The 17,785-nt window shown below is 42.1% G+C and overlaps 2 protein-coding genes across 2 annotated transcripts; one reads left to right on the forward strand and one right to left on the reverse strand.

The window, feature by feature from the left end:
* Positions 1–964: 964 nt before the first annotated feature.
* On the reverse strand, positions 965–10,111 carry gemin4 (gem (nuclear organelle) associated protein 4). The gene is made up of 6 exons (XM_033632356.2): positions 9,818–10,111; positions 6,109–8,157; positions 5,557–5,713; positions 5,142–5,412; positions 2,005–2,721; positions 965–1,780 (listed from the first exon to the last, which is right to left on the reverse strand). Exons 1-6 carry the CDS (start codon positions 9,825–9,827, stop codon positions 1,559–1,561), a joined length of 3,426 nt encoding a protein of 1,141 aa, XP_033488247.2. The 5' UTR covers positions 9,828–10,111; the 3' UTR covers positions 965–1,558.
* Positions 10,112–10,509: 398 nt separating this feature from the next.
* On the forward strand, positions 10,510–16,608 carry LOC117259405 (tapasin). The gene is made up of 8 exons (XM_033630721.2): positions 10,510–10,644; positions 13,157–13,333; positions 13,405–13,680; positions 13,863–14,192; positions 14,489–14,836; positions 14,952–15,044; positions 15,164–15,183; positions 15,308–16,608. The coding sequence occupies exons 1-8, from the start codon at positions 10,599–10,601 to the stop codon at positions 15,320–15,322; spliced, it is 1,305 nt and encodes a 434-aa protein (XP_033486612.1). The 5' UTR covers positions 10,510–10,598; the 3' UTR covers positions 15,323–16,608.
* The last annotated feature ends 1,177 nt before the right edge of the window (positions 16,609–17,785 follow it).

Below are 17,785 nucleotides of genomic sequence, written 5' to 3' on the forward strand. Positions count from 1 at the left end.
ATTGTGACTGTTATATCCCAAAATATTTAGACTTTTCTTCAGATTTTTGACTGTATTCTCAGAATCTAAGATACTTTCTCCTGACTGTGGTCCTAATATCTCATCATACAGAGACGTTCAGTGTTTGTTTTGCACTACGTTATTATGAAGCTTTTTTTAAAAGGTGAAGTGTGTAAGACTTAGGAGGATTTGGTGGCGTCTAGCGGAGAATTACAGATTGCAACCAGCTAAAACTTCTCCTGGTTAGAATTCCTTCAGTGTTCATTGTTCAGGAGGTTTTTACCAGGAGCTGAATTATCCACAGAGGTCTCTTCTTCTCCAAAACAATCAGACCAGGTGATTTAAACCACCAGAAACACTGAATAAAGCAGTTTCACTGTATAAATCAGTGGAACTCCGGCGCTGCTCATTGTAGTTGGGCTTCTTACTACAGTGGCTGACGCGAAAACGTGAAAGGCCTCATGTGGAGCCAGTGTTTGGTTTGTCTGTTCTGGGCTACTGTAGAAACATGGCAGTGCAACATGGTGATCTCTTCAAACAAAGACCTGCTCCCAATGTAGATATAAACGGCTCATTCTAAGGTAACAAAAACACGATTCTTATTTTCAGGTGATTATACACCAAAGAACATCTCCCTCAAATTCTACACGCTGAACCTTTAACTATAAATTTTATTTCACCTGTTACCATGTGACACAATTGTTGAGTTACAGCTGTTACAGTACGTTGTTAAAGCTTTACTAAATGGTGCAATACAGAGAATATTTTTGTACAAATAAAAAGAACTTTTGAACTACATAAGTATTTCTGTGCTTCTGAGGGGCTCGAAAACAAAGGTGTCCCAGGTTAAGTGTACATCTGTAGAAAACATACTGTCTGAGCCATCACGTCCTGCTCATGAACCAGATGTTCGGCTTCGGTTTCAGAGTATAAATGAATATTACTGAAGCAGCACAGGAGGTCATTTGCTGTGAAATATCTGCCTTTTATTCACTCAGACTCCCAACCCATTATTTTGTAATAACTTCTTTAAGTTGCTTCTTGCAGTGCATGACAAACAATATCCTTATTTTATCAGTAAATTGACTTTTTATCTACAGAGAAAATTTGAGCATTTGAGAACCAAAGCTCTTAAGTGAATACAGATCAAAAAATCAGCGTGTGTTAATTGACCTCTGGGACTGAAAAATGAAGCCAAACATAAGTGCCAAAAACTGAAGTTCACTGAACGGCCACTTGAGGCTGGCTCCAAAACAAGCTCAACCCCTGTGTTAGAATGTCCAACTTTACAGCAGAAATAAGGCCCAAAGTTACGTCTATTTATGGGCGGGGCCTCTTAAGTGACAGGCTGTCTGCCGATTGTGTCCTCAACCTCTCAGTGAGATCCACCCCTCACTCCTCCACAGCTCCAGCCTCTCACCCAAATATGTTCACTTCTGGCTCCAAAAAACCAAGATGGCGACCACCAAAATGCAGAACTCAAGGTTTCAAAATGGCTGTCTACAAACCAGTGTGTGACATCACGGTAGCTACGTCATTATTTATACAGTCTACAGTCTCAAGCAGCAGACGACACAAGCTGAGCGATCTTCTGCTGCAGGGCGGCCTTCATCTCCTGGTTCTCCAGGTTGTCTGTGATGGTGGAGAAGAAGTGACGGGTGTTGTCGCTCTCCAGCGCGCTGCTGCTGTGTGGGAAAGTGGCCATGATGGCCTCATAGTGGCTGAGGATCTCCAGACTGGACAGGAACAAGGGTTCACTCTGGCCTCCTGGCATCATCACCTGGAGAAGGACATTAAACGGCTGAGACTTTCATCTAGGTTTACGAGTATTAACACATTTTGTTTTAATATATTGCCATCAAAATATCATCTACTGGCATCTCAAGCGCATTAATCAAGAACTGAAAACACACAAGTACGTCACTGGTTACTAAAAGTTAATTCGCACCTTCCAGCCAATCAGAGCCTAGACTCCTCAGTGGCCGTGGTTTTAATAATTCATACCTGGATGTGCTGAACGTGGCAGAAGAGCTGGCTGAGCACAAAAAGGACTTCTTGGCTGGGAACTGTCTCCACCTCGTCCTCCATTTGAGACTCTTTGGATTTATGAGGACAGCCTTCTGCTGGTTGAATGTCTTTGGACGTTTTAAGAGCTTTGATTGAAGTGCAGGACGGATTGGAGTCTCTAGACGCTGGTGTTTTAGGAGAAGCAGAGACAGTCAGAGCACCAGACGAAGGAAGCGGCAGCTTGGCTCTGATGGAGTTCATCATCTCCCTCACAGCGTGAGCGTACAACCTGCCAACGTGCGCCCAGCCGTCCACTGACAACCAGTCGGAGCAGCTGGAGCCGCAGAGCAGCTGGAAGACTCGCAGCAGGAAGACAGACAGGCGGAGCTCACATGAAAACCTCCTCAGGTCCAGGAGGGGCAGGTAGTCCACGTACTCCAGTGAGAAGGGAATGTGCAGGCGGCCTGAGGTGATGAGCTCCCTCAGGACTCTGAGCAGTCTGGTCCACTGGGACACGGAGCACCAGGGCAGGGTCTGGGTCACAGCCACCAGCAGGCCTTTGCTGAACATGCCAACATGGTCGGGCCGACGCTGGTCCAGGGAGAGACGGGACAACATGGTGGACTGGAGAAAGTCTGATGTAGAGCAACACTCCATCCAGGCCAACAGACCTGTCCCCTGGCCATACTGAGGCAGATCCAAACCAGACCACTCCTACAGAGGAGGGGAGACAACATGATATATCAGAAGGAACAGTCAGAAACAGAAACATGGCAGCACTGCACATGCCAAAGAAAATAATGCAACCCTCCTTTGGGTTAATCAGTAACAAATGCCACGTTTCAGCTGTTATTAATCCTGCTGCAGAGAGCAACGTTCACACAGCTGATCATTAACTGTGAAAAGATTATTTTATAGCATTTCTGCAATAAACATGTAACAGAAGGACCTGAATCAGGGTTCACACATTTTCACGGACAAAATGTCAAAGCTCTTCCATGACTTTTCAAGTAATAATAATAAATAATAATAAAACTTTCATTTCAGAAAAACATGCACTTCACTGTGTCTGCTGCACTCACCGGCCTGGTTACAGCACTTTTATCCACACACACACACACACACACACATGCAGCAGAGTCTCACTTCCCATAACAAACACCACCACACTACGTCACATATACACGTAACGTCTGAAAGCAGAAGGCTTGGCCGCTATAAGTCATGGAGAATGAGAACTGTGCAAGTTTTATATTTGTATCAAGCATCAGATAAGTTGAGTTAATTTGTCTTACTTGACTTGGCTCTTGCACGTCTTTAAATGTGACTATTGTGCATCACAGTGTCGATACTGAAATGATATATTGTGCAGCCCTAAGTTGATGCATATCAGAGCTACGTTATGTCAACGGCTAACTGACAGAAAATAAATCCACTGTCATGTTACATTATGTGGAAGGTTATCCCTGGAAGATTACTGTAACAATTCATTTTATTACAAAGTTCAATGAGTTTTTCAAAACCTTCAATGATTTTTACTACTTCCATGACTTTTCCAGGTTTTCCATGACCCTGGATAAAAAAAAAGCATGGTCAAAATTAGAGCATCAGAGGCCGAGATACCCTGACTTTTAATCCTTAGTTTGGATCAAGCTCCAAGAACACTGGGTTCTACATTTCCCATAAAGGGCCGTACACATGCCGCGTTTTTTGCGCCCTGAAATCTATTGTTTTCGATGGAGACGTGCGGCAGGCGTGCTCAAACGCCAGAGCGACGCCGTTGCGAAATGCACATGTTCTCAAGCACCTATTTTCCATGGCACCCCTCAGATCAATTAGAGTTGAACTTTTGAATCGCAGCAGCGGGCGCCGCATGTCACGTGATGAAAAACAGCCAATCACAGTGTTGGGAATAGAATGATGTTATGTGTTTTACTATAAGTTGTGTTTCACTATATAAGTTTTAGATGTGTGAACAATGAGAATACTGAGATGATTTCAGCTGATCTGAATGTGTTTGCTTTGCAGAAGTGGAGAAGTACAGGAGAGGAAGAGACATGAAGTCTGAGGAGCACATACCGCAATGCTTAGATAATTAGTTTCATATATGGTAAAAAGAATAGAAAGTGATATACAGATAGTAAGGTACAGCACGTGTAGGGAGTTGTGTTGTTCTCTTGTCTTTCAAAACAGGAACCACGCCCCCACCGCCAGCGGGAAGGAGTCAGATTAACACGAGGCAGGGGCGTGGTGTGGTGAAGGAGGAAGTGGAACTGCCAATGAGAAGAGGACAACGCCTTGCGTGCACAATGACACTCTGTTACGCTCAAATATACTGGGTCAGGGAAAGGACAGGAGGTCAGACTTCGTGAACTGACACACCTTTGTTGTTGGTCAGGGATGTGAAGTTGAGACCCAGAGCTCTGTAATTTTATTCCTTTACTGCTTAATAAACTACATTAACTGAGACCGAATATCTTCTCCTATTGCTTCATTCAAGAACACGCAGGACTGAGCTCACACATAGCACATTAGAGAGTAGGATGAGACTCTTAGTCCATCAACAGCCTACGGATATCTTTCCTTCTTCCGTAAATATCAGTCTGTGATAAATATGGAGAGGAAGCTGATCATGTTAGAGAAGGGCTGCCAGAGCTTTACATCGGTCCCAAAGACAATATTTTAGGCCTACACACAAAGAGCACCTGGAAGAAGATCAGCTCTGCACTCAAGATTTCAGGCAAACAGACTCTGATACGATGCTTGTTAAGGTTGCTTAGCAACTTCAGACGCAACCTGACTCAGCGCTCTTGAAAGTTGGCACAGAGCAGACACAGCAGTTGCACTCAGCGCCTGACCTTGCGTTTTCCAGGCGGTAAAAGATGCGGCATGTGTATCGCCCCTAATGCAGCAAACAAATACCCAATTTTTTGACACAGGTTTTCTGTTGAAGCTCAGGTAACTATGACGACATCACGGTCACATGATCAGGATTATTTGATCTGACTCGACAAATCTCTTCAGAGCCACAGAGGACACTGTGGGGGTCTACACTCGATGATACCTTCATATCTTTGTACATCTTACTGCCCTTAAAAGAAACTTTGGATTAAAAAATCCAGATGAGTTCTCACCTGCTCAGGTAGATCACACACAGTCAGCAGAGAGAAGGGGACCTCGTTTTTAAAGTGTTCCCCCCAAAGAGGCTTCAGGTGGAAACGAACGGTCCAGTCCAGTTCCTCCATTTTATTGTAGAGCCAGAACAGAGCTCTGGACCAGCTGCTGGGAGCAGCCGCCACCTCTGCACCCAACACCTGCCCCAGTGTGGTCAGCACCGACACCAGCAGCTCCTTGGTGTCCATAGACCAGTGGTGGAGGCTGCCCTCTGGTGGCTGCTCCCAACACCTACAGAGGTGTCAACGGAGAGTTGGTGAAATCAAAAGCAGGTTAGCGTTGTCACTTAAAAAGATTTGGTTCAGGAATAAAAGTGTAATACAAGAGGGTATGTGGGTCTGGATTGAAGCCTGTAGAAAGAATTATCTGACAAACCTGAGAGTCTGGTTGAGCAGCTGGGCCAGGATGTAGAGAAGAGGAAAGGGAGAGCAGTCCAACACCCAGTGGGGAGATGAGGCTGGTTCCTGGACGTCCACAGACAAAGCAGTGTGGAGAAGCTGCAGACTCAGTTCTATATCAAAGGAGCTTTGACCTGGAGGGATTGCAAAGAGGTTCGTTAGAGCAGAGAGACTCCTTTACATTCTAATGTAAATTTTATCTGGGTGTGTAAGTCCAACTTTGAGAAATCGATTTCAGTCGCACTAACACATTTACATGTATTTTAAAAGTCTGGCTTTAGTTGGACTTACACAATAAACCAGTTTTCTATGCAGTATGATGACTGTCAATATTAATATCACAGTAAACCTTACAACTGGTAACTGCTGCATCCATATCACTGATATATAATTAATATATTATGAGGCCACTATCAGCCTCATACTGGTTTAACTGTCTAATTTATTGTTGCATAACTGCACAGAAAAGATTCATAGACACACATTTAAGCCTGGACGGAGACACATTAGTTGTATGAAGGACACTCACGACTGGCAGTGGAAAGGTTAGGCAGGACGAAGATGTTCACGACCTCCTGAGGTGTCAGAAAGCTTTGCTTCTTGTCTTCCTCTCCTTCAGCTGTCATGACAGGCGCCATCAGCAGACTGAGATACTGGAGGAACTGATCTTTTTCATTGGCAGACAGTGATTTGGTCTTAATCATCTCCTGCAGACACCTGCAGAGCAGAGCGCTTCCACTCAGCGCGTCCTCTCCGTCTTCATCACTCTGAGCTTCATCTTTTCCTTCCCTCTGTCCTCTGAGTCCGGGCAGCTGCTGTAGGATCTTCGCCATCAGAGAGAAAGCACCTTTATTGAAAACAGCTGAATGACAACAGGACCTTATAGCCGCTTCTGGGTTCTGAAACACAACTCTGGCCACTAAAGAGACTGCTGTGTTCAGATTGCCCTGCGACGCCACCGCTGACGCTGCGCCACCTCCTTGAATGATGCAGTTGAAGGCCATGTTGAGCTCCTGCTCAAACCCACCAGTCACTGCAGAGGGGACAGGGCGCCCAAAGAACCCCCTGCTGGACAGTCTCAACATGGCAGCCAATGCTTTGTTCTTCTCTTCCAAGGAAAGTGCAGAGAAAATGTCTGTGATGACTTTCATCAGCTTCCTGCACTGGCTCACATCAGCGCTCTCACTGTGGAGTTTACTCATGAGGGTGGAGGTGAGTTTGATCAGTGTGTCGTGCTGCTGGAAGGCTGCTTGGTTCTTTTCCAGGCAGTCCATCCAGAGCTCATCACAGGCAGCCCAACTCTTCTCACTGGCAAATAACACTGCAAAGTTCTGATAATCCTCCAGGCGGTGATTGATGATGAACGTGGTGACCCTCGTGTTCACCTCAGGGCTGCTCTCTGTGGCAGGGAAAGCCAGTGACGCCAGCAAACCTCTGAGTGCGTTCTTCTCAGTCTCTCCATCATCGATTTCAGTCATTGTTTCAGACACTTGTGCTTTCAGTAGAGCTGTCAGGACTCTCTGTACACTTTGTTCCAGTTTAAACACTGAGTAACTCGGATCAGAGCCATCACACACTTTCAGGAGACCGCTGTTTTGCCAAAACTGAGCAAGTTCAGTTATAATCTTCAGGGCTTCACCCAGCTTCATCCTGCTGCACTGAAACTGAGATGGTGTGTAAGATGCACGTAGGTCTCTCTGCGCCTCCCGGATGAGATCAGGACTCAGTTTCTCATCATTCTTTTCTCCAATGCTCACGACTTTAGACAAGATGTGCATCTTCTCTTTGGTTGGAAGTACAACTGCTTGGTCTATTAGGAAGGCTGTATAAAGAGCATCCAGAGAAGTGGAGAGGGCCTGGAGGCAAAGGTCTGTTGTAGATATGTGATCTTTTATGTCTTTAAGTGCATTAAAGAGAATGTGCAGGACATCAGTGGTTGGTGAGGATGCTGGTAGATCTGATGCATCAAGCTTTTGCCTCTTGGCGGCCTGAGGGGACAGACCGGAAGACTCAGATGAGAGACGAGCAAACTGTCTGGAAAACATCGTCTCTACGCTGTCCTCTCCTCCTGCTTCAGTCTCATCTTTGCCTTTCCACAGTTCCCACCACACCTCCAGAAAAAGTCGAACATCGTCCTCTTTGGTAGGGCTGCTCCTCACGTGCTGCACAAACAGTTCGAGCTCAGCACAGATCTGAGATCCAGGAAGATACAAGAGTAGATGTGCATATATCTGAGCAGCTGCCAACGACTTAACCATTTCCAGCAGGACAACACGGTTGACCTCAGGGAGGCCGTTCTGGAGGGGGAAGAAAGGGTTCTCCCTCCAGGCCATCTCTACGTCCTCTCCACTATCCCTGGACAACACCTTCAGCCACACAGCACAAACTAGTTTCTTTATCCAGCTGAGAGACGTTGTGGAGAGATGACCTGGGAGTTCATCCTGTCCGCAGATTTCTCTGACTGCCTCCAGGACTGGATGTCCCACCCTGCTCCAGTCAGCTTTCTGAAGCAAGGACAGGGATGAGGGGTGACACAGTTTATCAGCCAGGAGGAAAGCACCCTGAAGAACAGCTGATTCTGAAAGCACAAGAGAGCAGGCGTCAGAACTGAGGAAAAAAAGGGGACAGCCGTGATGACACAACCAGTGTTGCAACTAAAATTGATTTTAATTAGCGATTAATCTGCAGGTTATTGTTTCAGTTAATCCTTTTGTCTATTAAAAAAAGGATTAACATGGTCATTGTATTGTCCTAGAGCCCAAGGTGCCATCAATAAATTCCTTGTTTTGTACAACTGACAGTCCAAAACCCAAAAATGTTCAGCTTACTATTACAGCGGCAACAATTAACCAATTAGTTGTCAACTATTAAATTAATCACTACTTAATTTGATAATGGATTAACTGGTTTGAGAATTTTTTAAAGAAAAAAGTTGAAATTCTCTGCTTCAAGCTTCTTAAATGTTTCTCTGGTTTCTTTCCACCTTTATGACCATAAACTGAATATATTTGGGTTGTGGACAAAACAAGACATTAAAGGGCCTCACCTCAGCTTTTAAAAACAATAACTGACATTTTACACCATTTTTTGCGAATTTATCAAGGTTCCCACACATTTTCATGAATAAAATTTCACTTTCATGACTTTTCAAGGACCCATAATAAAATTTTCATTTCAGAAGCATGCACTTCACTGTGTCTGCTGCACTTGCCCGCCTGGTTACGGTACTTTCCTACACACACATGCAGAGTCTCACTTCCCATAACAAACACCGCCACACTACACCACATTTACACATAACATCTAAAAGCAGAAGGCTTGGCCGGTATAAGTCAAAAGTCAGAGAGTGTATTTGGTCAGAAATATTGTTATGTTCCATTTTGTCTTCCAGTCCTAGCATTCATGAAATACTTATGACTTGGGAGTTAAAATATCGAGATATATATCATGTATTGAGATATAGCCTAGAAATATCAATATTATTTTCAGGACATATTACCCAGCCCCACTTAAAAGCATATCACACAGTATGGAGCACAAACGTTACAGACAATAAGTGATAACAGAAATATGGCACATGGCATGGCTAAAATACAACAAATGTTACTTAAACAAAGGGAGGACATTTTTCTAGTAAGCACCTCGTTTACAAGTGACTTTTGTCTTATCTGAGTGTACTGAGATGAGAGAATTAATTTAAACATAGATGGACAAAAAATACTTTGGCAAATACCTTTCTCTGTAAGCCATAAAGCTTACATTTTGACATTTAGACAAAATATGATTCTCATCGCCCACACAGATCTGCTGGTTTCTAGATCTTCCACTGACTTTAGAAACTCTAGTGTTGTTAACTCTAAAATTACAAAAAGCCTGTCTGTGCTTTTCATGCAGCAGATGCTCCTCCAGTTCAAGCTCTTGATTAATTTGGACATTTATATGTCACATGATGTCATACCTCTAAACTCACTTTGGCACTTTTGCATGAACTGATTTTAGCCTCTGTTCATCAGTTAGTTTCAATATTTGACATTCTCACAGCCTTCTTCCGACTAAATAAGATAACAGTATCAACTACTTGTTAAATAAGAGACTACTAGAGACTTCAATCTTTTGGGATAAACTGCATTGCTTACGAAGATGGCAGCTTGAAAAAAAAATTAAATGTAGCGTCATATTTTCCACATAGAAAAGTGAGACGTGTTTTATGGCTAACTTGTAATAAAAGTTTATCTTACCTTTGTTCATCTTGAGTGTCACAGCTGCTGGATCTATCTAAATGCAGCTAAGCTAACGTTAGTTTGCTAATGTTCGTCCGGTTTTTAATACCCGGAAATGAGCTGTATCACAGCGGGTCGGTCAGAATAATCTATCTAGTCCATTAAAGCACTAATACTGCACATTATACCGCACTGTAGCTCATAAAATCAAATTAAATCTGACAACTTCATCCGTTTTTCACACGTTTTCAGTAGCATGTCAACAATTCGTATAAAGCGCTTCCGCCATTCCGCGTCAACGTGTCTGTAGCAAAGAGGGCCCCGCTCAGGTGTTCACATGTGCTCACAGCGCCACACAGGACGGAGTCGGTACTGCAGGTTTAAAAGCGTAAAAACGAAACCGCCTGTTTAATAATATTCACTGCACCATGAATCAGCGCGAAATGTTTCTGGAGCTGCACTAAGATAATATGTGCTTTATATTTACTTTCCTGATTATAGTGATGTGTAATTATGGTATACACTAGTTTACACTGAATAATATACAGCCTGGGAATGAGTGATGAACAATATGTATGACACACTCATACTGTGTCATTTAAAATATTACAGTTTCACATCATATATTGTAGTTATTTTAAAATGTTTTGTCAGTGATATTTCATCTACCTACCACGTGATGCGAGAGGCAGGCGAAGTGAGTTTTTTTTTCCGGTGAAGTGAAAGTGAAAGTATCCCTCCTCCAACGGCTCGGTGTGGTGCTGGAGCAACAAGGAGCGATTTCTACCAATGTATAATCATGAGTCTGATCTTAAAGATACTCGGCTTCTTGTATCTTTGTTTGGGTAAGTTATCGTCTTCAGCTTTGTTACAGATTGTGACGTTTTAGGGGCGAATAGCCCAAAGGACATGAATGAAATGACTGCTGTAGATACTGTACTTCACAACACTGAACTGAACTGTACTAAGCTGTAACTGTATGGTACTGAACTATTGCATTACTATACTTTACTACTGTACTCTACTGTACTCTACTGTACTGTACTGTACTGTACTGTACCATGATAGTATAATGCTATAGTGCATCATTGTACTTTACTGTGCTATGCTATGCTATACCAACACCATACCAGGGTTGGAAATCACCTTATTTATCCACCCGCCACTGTGACCGGTAAGTTCCAGAATTTACCGGCCTCTCAACAGAATATTATTTGCATACTGTACCAGCATTTGGCTGGCGCTCATTTACAACCCTAACAATAATGTCTACACTGCTAATACTATATTGAACTACACTGTACTATGCTGTACTACACTTTACTAACTACATTATTGTACTGTGCTATACTATACTGATATTATGCCATTCTATATTGTACAGCACTCTGCTGTTCTTTGTTATACTGTACTATACTTTACTGCACTATATTATGCTGTACTCCATTGTACTATACTATACTACACTGTTTTGTGTTAAACTATACTAACAGTATACTGTACTATACTACACTGCAATATACTGTGCTGAGCTACACCATACTATATTATACCACATTTTACTGTGCTATACTATACTAATATTATACTATGCCATTCTAAACAATACAACACCCCCCTGTTTTGTGTGGAACTATACTATGCTGTACTATATTGTACCATACTATATGACACTCTTTCTATGTTATACTTACCAACACGACTACGCCATTCTGCACTCTATTATACAATACTACACTGTTCTGTTTTATGCTATACTATGCTAATACTGTACTGTACTATAGTATACTATACTATAATACTATGCCATTATATACTATACTATACAATCCTGCACCGTTCTGTGTTACACCATACGATACTACACTACACTGCACTATGCTGTATTATATTAACACTACTATGCCATTCTATACTATACTATACTAAACTAAACTATACTATACTATTCTATACTATACTATACTATTCTATACTATAGTATACTATTCTATACTATAGTATACTATTCTATACTATACTAAACTATACTATTCTATACTATACTAAACTATACTATAATACTATACTATAGTATAGTATACTATAATACTATGCCATTCTATACTATACTATTCTATACGATACTATACTATAATACTATGCCATTATATACTATACTATACAATCCTGCACCGTTCTGTGTTATACCATACGATACTACACTACACTACACTATGCTGTACTATATTAACACTACTATGCCATTCTATACTATACTATACTATACTATTCTATACTAAACTATACTATACTGTACTATTCTATACTATACTATAATACTATGCCATTCTATACTATACTATACAATCCTGCACCGTTCTGTGTTATACCATACGATACTACACTACACTGCACTATGCTGTACTATATTAACACTACTATGCCATTCTATACTATACTATACTATACTATTCTATACTAAACTATACTATACTGTACTATTCTATACTATACTATAATACTATGCCATTCTATACTATACTATACAATCCTGCACCGTTCTGTGTTATACCATACGATACTACACTACACTGCACTATGCTGTACTATATTAACACTACTATGCCATTCTATACTATACTATACTATTCTATACTAAACTATACTATACTGTACTATTCTATACTATACTATAATACTATGCCATTATATACTATACTATACTATACGATCCTGCACTGTTCTGTGTTATACCATACGATACTACACTACACTGCACTATGCTGTATTATATTAACACTACTATGCCATTCTATACTATACTATACTATACTATAAGTATACTATACTACACTGCACTGTACTGTGCTGTAGTGTACTGTGTTATACTATACTAACACCATATTACGCCAGGCCACACCACACTATACAATACTACTGTTGAATTGACAGTTGCCATTCACATGCTAACAAATCTCAGATATAAAGACGAAAAACATTATCATGTACAAGGCTACTAATCCCTGTCTGGGTGTTTCTCTTAAAATCTTTTACTTATGAATCTCTAATAGCACTTATTTTAATATGTATGTAAGTATTTATTGATTTTAGCACTTTTCTACTAACACACACAAGCTGATATTACTTTCTTTAATATATCTGATAACACGTGAACCTGCAATTGTCTATAGGTAAATTAGCTTTTAACAGTTTAATTTTAAATTTTTCAATATTTGTTTGGGTACTGTGATTTTAACTTTGATCAATGTCAATATACCACCTTGATGAGGGGTAGTGTACTGTACTATACTACACTACACTACATTACATCATATTATATGTTGGCTGACTGTACTGACTTTTTGTGTCTCTCAGGTGTGCGGTGTGTCCACCAGGTGTCATGGCTGCCCTGTCAGTTCACTGATGAACACGTGTTTGTGAATAAAGAGGGTCACACTGAGACTCAGCACATCCACCGAGAGGCCATGCTGCAGTTTGGTCAGAAAGGAGACGCTCCAGTTAATCCAAATGCCATCACTTTCCTGATCACTGGTGAGACCTGTTGTTTATAGAACTAACAGACTGAAACCTGTTGTATCCTAACGTGTTCTCTTCTGTTCCAGGATCAAAATTGGACCTGCGGCGGTATTCAGATGGACTGGATGCAGATCAGTTGGAGTGTGAGGTGCGTAGGTACAGTACAGAGGGCATCTATGTCCGCTGGCCAATCCAGGAGGCCCAGGAGTATAACCGCTGGTTCACCTGCACCCTCAGACACTCCAAGGACCTGTTCACAGTCACCAGCTTCCTCAGACACCCATCCAACCAGGCTCCCCCAGGACAGCAGGACTACCGCAGCTGGCCTGCCATAGAGGACAGAGAGATACTCACCACAACAGGTAACATTCAGCACAGCGTCTTTTATTTGAATCGTTTTGGGATAAAAAATATTGCAAGTTAAGTAGCCAAAATTTTGCCATGACTTTATTTTGTAAGGCTTGAAGATAAACTGAGACCAGGCTGATCATCATAGTAATGATGCACTAAACGTATCTCTGTCTCGTCACATCTGTTTCCATAGTTGCCATGGTCATTAAAACACTGACTCCATCAGTGAAAGCGGGCCTGGGCTCCCAGCAGAAGCTCCACTGTCAGTTTGCCGTCGACCACAAAGGACCAAACGTCACGGTGGAGTGGCACATGCAGCATCGTGGAGAAAGAACCAGACTCTTCAGTCACAACAGCCGCTTAGGACAGACCCAGGGGACGGGGGTGGGGCTGAGGAGCCTAGGAGGAGGCGATGTTACCTACACCCTCCCGTTCACCAAGATGAGCAGTGAAGGAACTTACATTTGTTCGATTTCAGTGATGCCACTCTCCGTCAGCCTGGATATAAATCTGAATATTGAAGGTGAGGAAGAGTTATAGAGAGGATGCTAGTAGCAGCCAGGCAAGAGGGATGTTTTAGGATCTATCTATCTATTTATCTATCTATCTATCTATCTATCTATCTATCTATCTATCTACACTGTCAGAAAAAGGTAAAAAACACCCGAGGTGAAGTCTTCAAATTGTTTGTTATAAAGATAATGGATCTTGCACATGTTAGCAGCTGGGCTCAAACTCATTACAGAAATGTCTTGCTGGAATTGCTTTAATAATAATTTCATCATTCATTCACTAACGTCAATCCTCCCCTCTCCTCAGAGCCTCCTCGAGTCTCCCTCAACATCGGACCCACACTCTCCCTGCAGGAAGGCGGGGAGCAGAAGGTCACTTGTGATGCGGACAGTTACTTCCCTCTGGACGTGGAGATCATTTGGTACGTGCAGGACCCGGCAGTGTCAGGCCAGAGGGTGGGCGCTCCTCTTCCCAGGGTGCTTGAGAACGTTCTGCTGTCCAGCCACAAACACAACCAGGACAAGACGTACTCACTGACGGCGTTCTTCTACCTCCAGGCGTCACTCAGGGACTCAGGGAAACAGTTCACATGCAGCGTCTCACATCGGTCTCTGAGGGTGCCCATCAGGAAGAGCTTCATCCTGACTGTTGAAGGTGAGTGGAGGGTACAGTCGCACTCACTGTGCTGCTGCAGTACTGTGAGCTACCACACTGTGGCAGCAGAGGAACATATCTGACACCTGATGTCATGTTTGTTTTCTCTGCTCAGAGCCGACCAGCTGGATGTTTTACTTCACTGTTGGCCTCCTTATGGTCGCACTGGCTGTCGTCCTGTATGTGCTGCTGCGTTACCTGGACTCAGGTGAGTGAGGAGACCCTCATACAGACAGAACAATGAACGAATGTCTCATTATTAACCACTGTGTTTGTATCATTTGTGTTGACACGTGAAAAACTAATTATCATTCCTTTTCTCCACAGCAAGAAAAAAATCACTGCAGGTGAGATGATATGAAAACAAACATGTTGTGTTTAAACCACTGCCACTGATGCAAAACAGTGCTTCATTTCTGTGTGTGTGTGTGTGTGTGCGCGTGTGTGTGTGTGTGTGTGTTTTCTGAGTAGAAGAAGCCGTACTGAGCAGCCATGGAGGACTGAGCAGATTAAGAGGAGGAACACCAGTGAAGGCAGACGGTCCTCCTCCCTCAAACATTTTTGTTTCAGAATGTCTCAGACGTTTGAATTTTGTTTGTTTAAAGGTGAATTTGGGTTTCTGTGAAACTGATTTTGTTTCTTTGTGTGTGTGTGTGTGTGTGTGTGTGTGGTATTAATTTTACTTTGATTTTGCTGACGCTAAAAACTTGATACTGAAGTAAGTGATTGGCCTCCTGGACGAACGACTTTTTGACTCCTAGTAGCACCATGGTAACACACATGCAAGTGCAAGAGGCAGATGGCTCAAATCCTTGCTGTGGGTTTCACACTTTTCCAGCGATCTACAGACGGTGGGAGAGTGCAAAGAAGCACGGCAATCAACCAACATGGATGTAAACGACACATGATTTGAAATAAAATCAACTTTGCAAATGTTTATATGAGGAAGTTAATGCATTTAACACACTTGTCAGACCTCAGCGACACTCACAAGGCAGTCTGGTGAGAAACACTGAATGTACAGGGTTCCCACACATGTTCATAGACAAAATTTCAAAACTTCTCCGTGACTTTTCAAGGACCAATAATAAAATTTAATTTCGGATTATCATGCACTTCACTGGTTACGGTACTTTACTTCACACACACACACACATGCAGGAGAGTCTCTCTTCCCATAACAAACACCACCACACTACGTCACATATACACATAACGTCTAAAAGCAGAAGGCTTGGCCACTATAAGTCATGGAAAAAGAGAACTGAACTCAAGCATCAAATAAGTTAATAATTTGCCTTACTTGACATTGAACGTCCTTTGATGCGACTTTTGTGCATCACAGTGTCGATGCTGAAACGATATATATCGTGCAGCCCTAAGCTGACACATATCAGAGCTACGTTATGTCAGCGGTTAACTTACAGAAAATAAATTTGCTGTTATGTCACATTATGTGGAAGGTTATCCCTTTTTCAGATTCAGGTTTTCCAGACCTGGAAAAAATGACATTGTAAACGTCCATAACTTTTCAAAGTTTTCCGTGACCGTGGGAACCCTGAGTGTAATCAGAACTTTTGTTTGTTTACAAGAAAATTCAACAATGCATCTGTGATGAAATGTACAGTACCTGCAGTGTGAGATTTTATTGCTGAACAAGGTAATAACACGGTTAATAACCTCCCCCCTGCACACCAGGTACTGCATGTAAAGATTTGGATTGATATTTAAAAAGTTTATATAATTAAACAGCTGAGGAAATGAAGGTTAAATCCTTGTGTCAGATTGTCTGTTCCTTGACTAAACATGTATTTAATCGTGATCATAAATGTTCCTTCATCACTTCACTATAAGTCAGACAGAGTTGCCTGATAAACACATCACATTAGTCCCTCGAGAGAAGATCTTCTGTTAACATTTTATTTGGATAGTCCACCTACAGATAGTTTATAGAGTATGTAACATTTCAACAGCTCATTAGATGAGATTAAGGCTGTGCATTATGAGACCAGATCATGTCTTACATTTTGGATGTCGTAATATCGTAGTCTCGTAAACTCATCTTTTAGACTTTAGAAATGTTATCGGACCGAATGTATTAAGTCCTGATAGAGGAACAAGTCATTACGCAGTGGTTGTGATGTTCAAAAAATGTATCCACTGATTTGCAGACATCTCTTTCCCATTCTAAGTCTATGGGAAAAAGTATTTTTGGAACATCACGTGATGGACCCCAGATATTCCAGTACCACTGTTTAGCCACTTCGAAAACTAGCTTCAAAGCCTGGCACAGCTCCTGGAGACCTGATACACACAAGTAAAATCAAAGCTTCTTGTAAAACTTCGAGCTGACCTCTAGAAATCCTCTGCTTTCTTATTACATGCTCTCTCATTAGAAACACACACTCACAAAAAACATGCTTGTAAAACACACTGAGCCTCACTGCTCGTATATGTCAGCCGTCAGCTTTGAAGTGGATTGATGAAGGGGGAAGTTTAAGATGGAGTCCACAGAAAGGACGACTAAACTGGTCAGTCAGGTCTGAGTCCATTTACAGGGATAATCAGAGCTTTACTTAGACTCAGACCAGATGTGTGATTGTGATAGTGCCAGCGCCCCGTGCCCTCAGGGGTGAGTGTGAGTGTGTGTGGCCCAGGTTTGATCACAAGTGTTCAGACAAGACAAACCAACACAGTCTCACAAAAAAACATGAAATGGACGTGAACTTTTGCCAAAGCATTACGTGGAGGTGGGAACAAAATGTGTTTCAATAACATGCTGACAACACAACAATAATGCCAGTGCAAGGTCTGTTAGGAACAGTCACAGTTTCAAACACGTGTTTAGTGTTGTAAAATGGTCAAAGTCTGGTTAGGTTTAGGAAAAGATCATGGTTTCGTCAATTACTTCTGAGACTCAAGTCACATAAACATATATACAGGATTCCC

The sequence above is a fragment of the Epinephelus lanceolatus genome, chromosome 4, assembly GCF_041903045.1.
Source record: "Epinephelus lanceolatus isolate andai-2023 chromosome 4, ASM4190304v1, whole genome shotgun sequence".
Lineage (NCBI taxonomy): Eukaryota > Metazoa > Chordata > Actinopteri > Perciformes > Serranidae > Epinephelus > Epinephelus lanceolatus.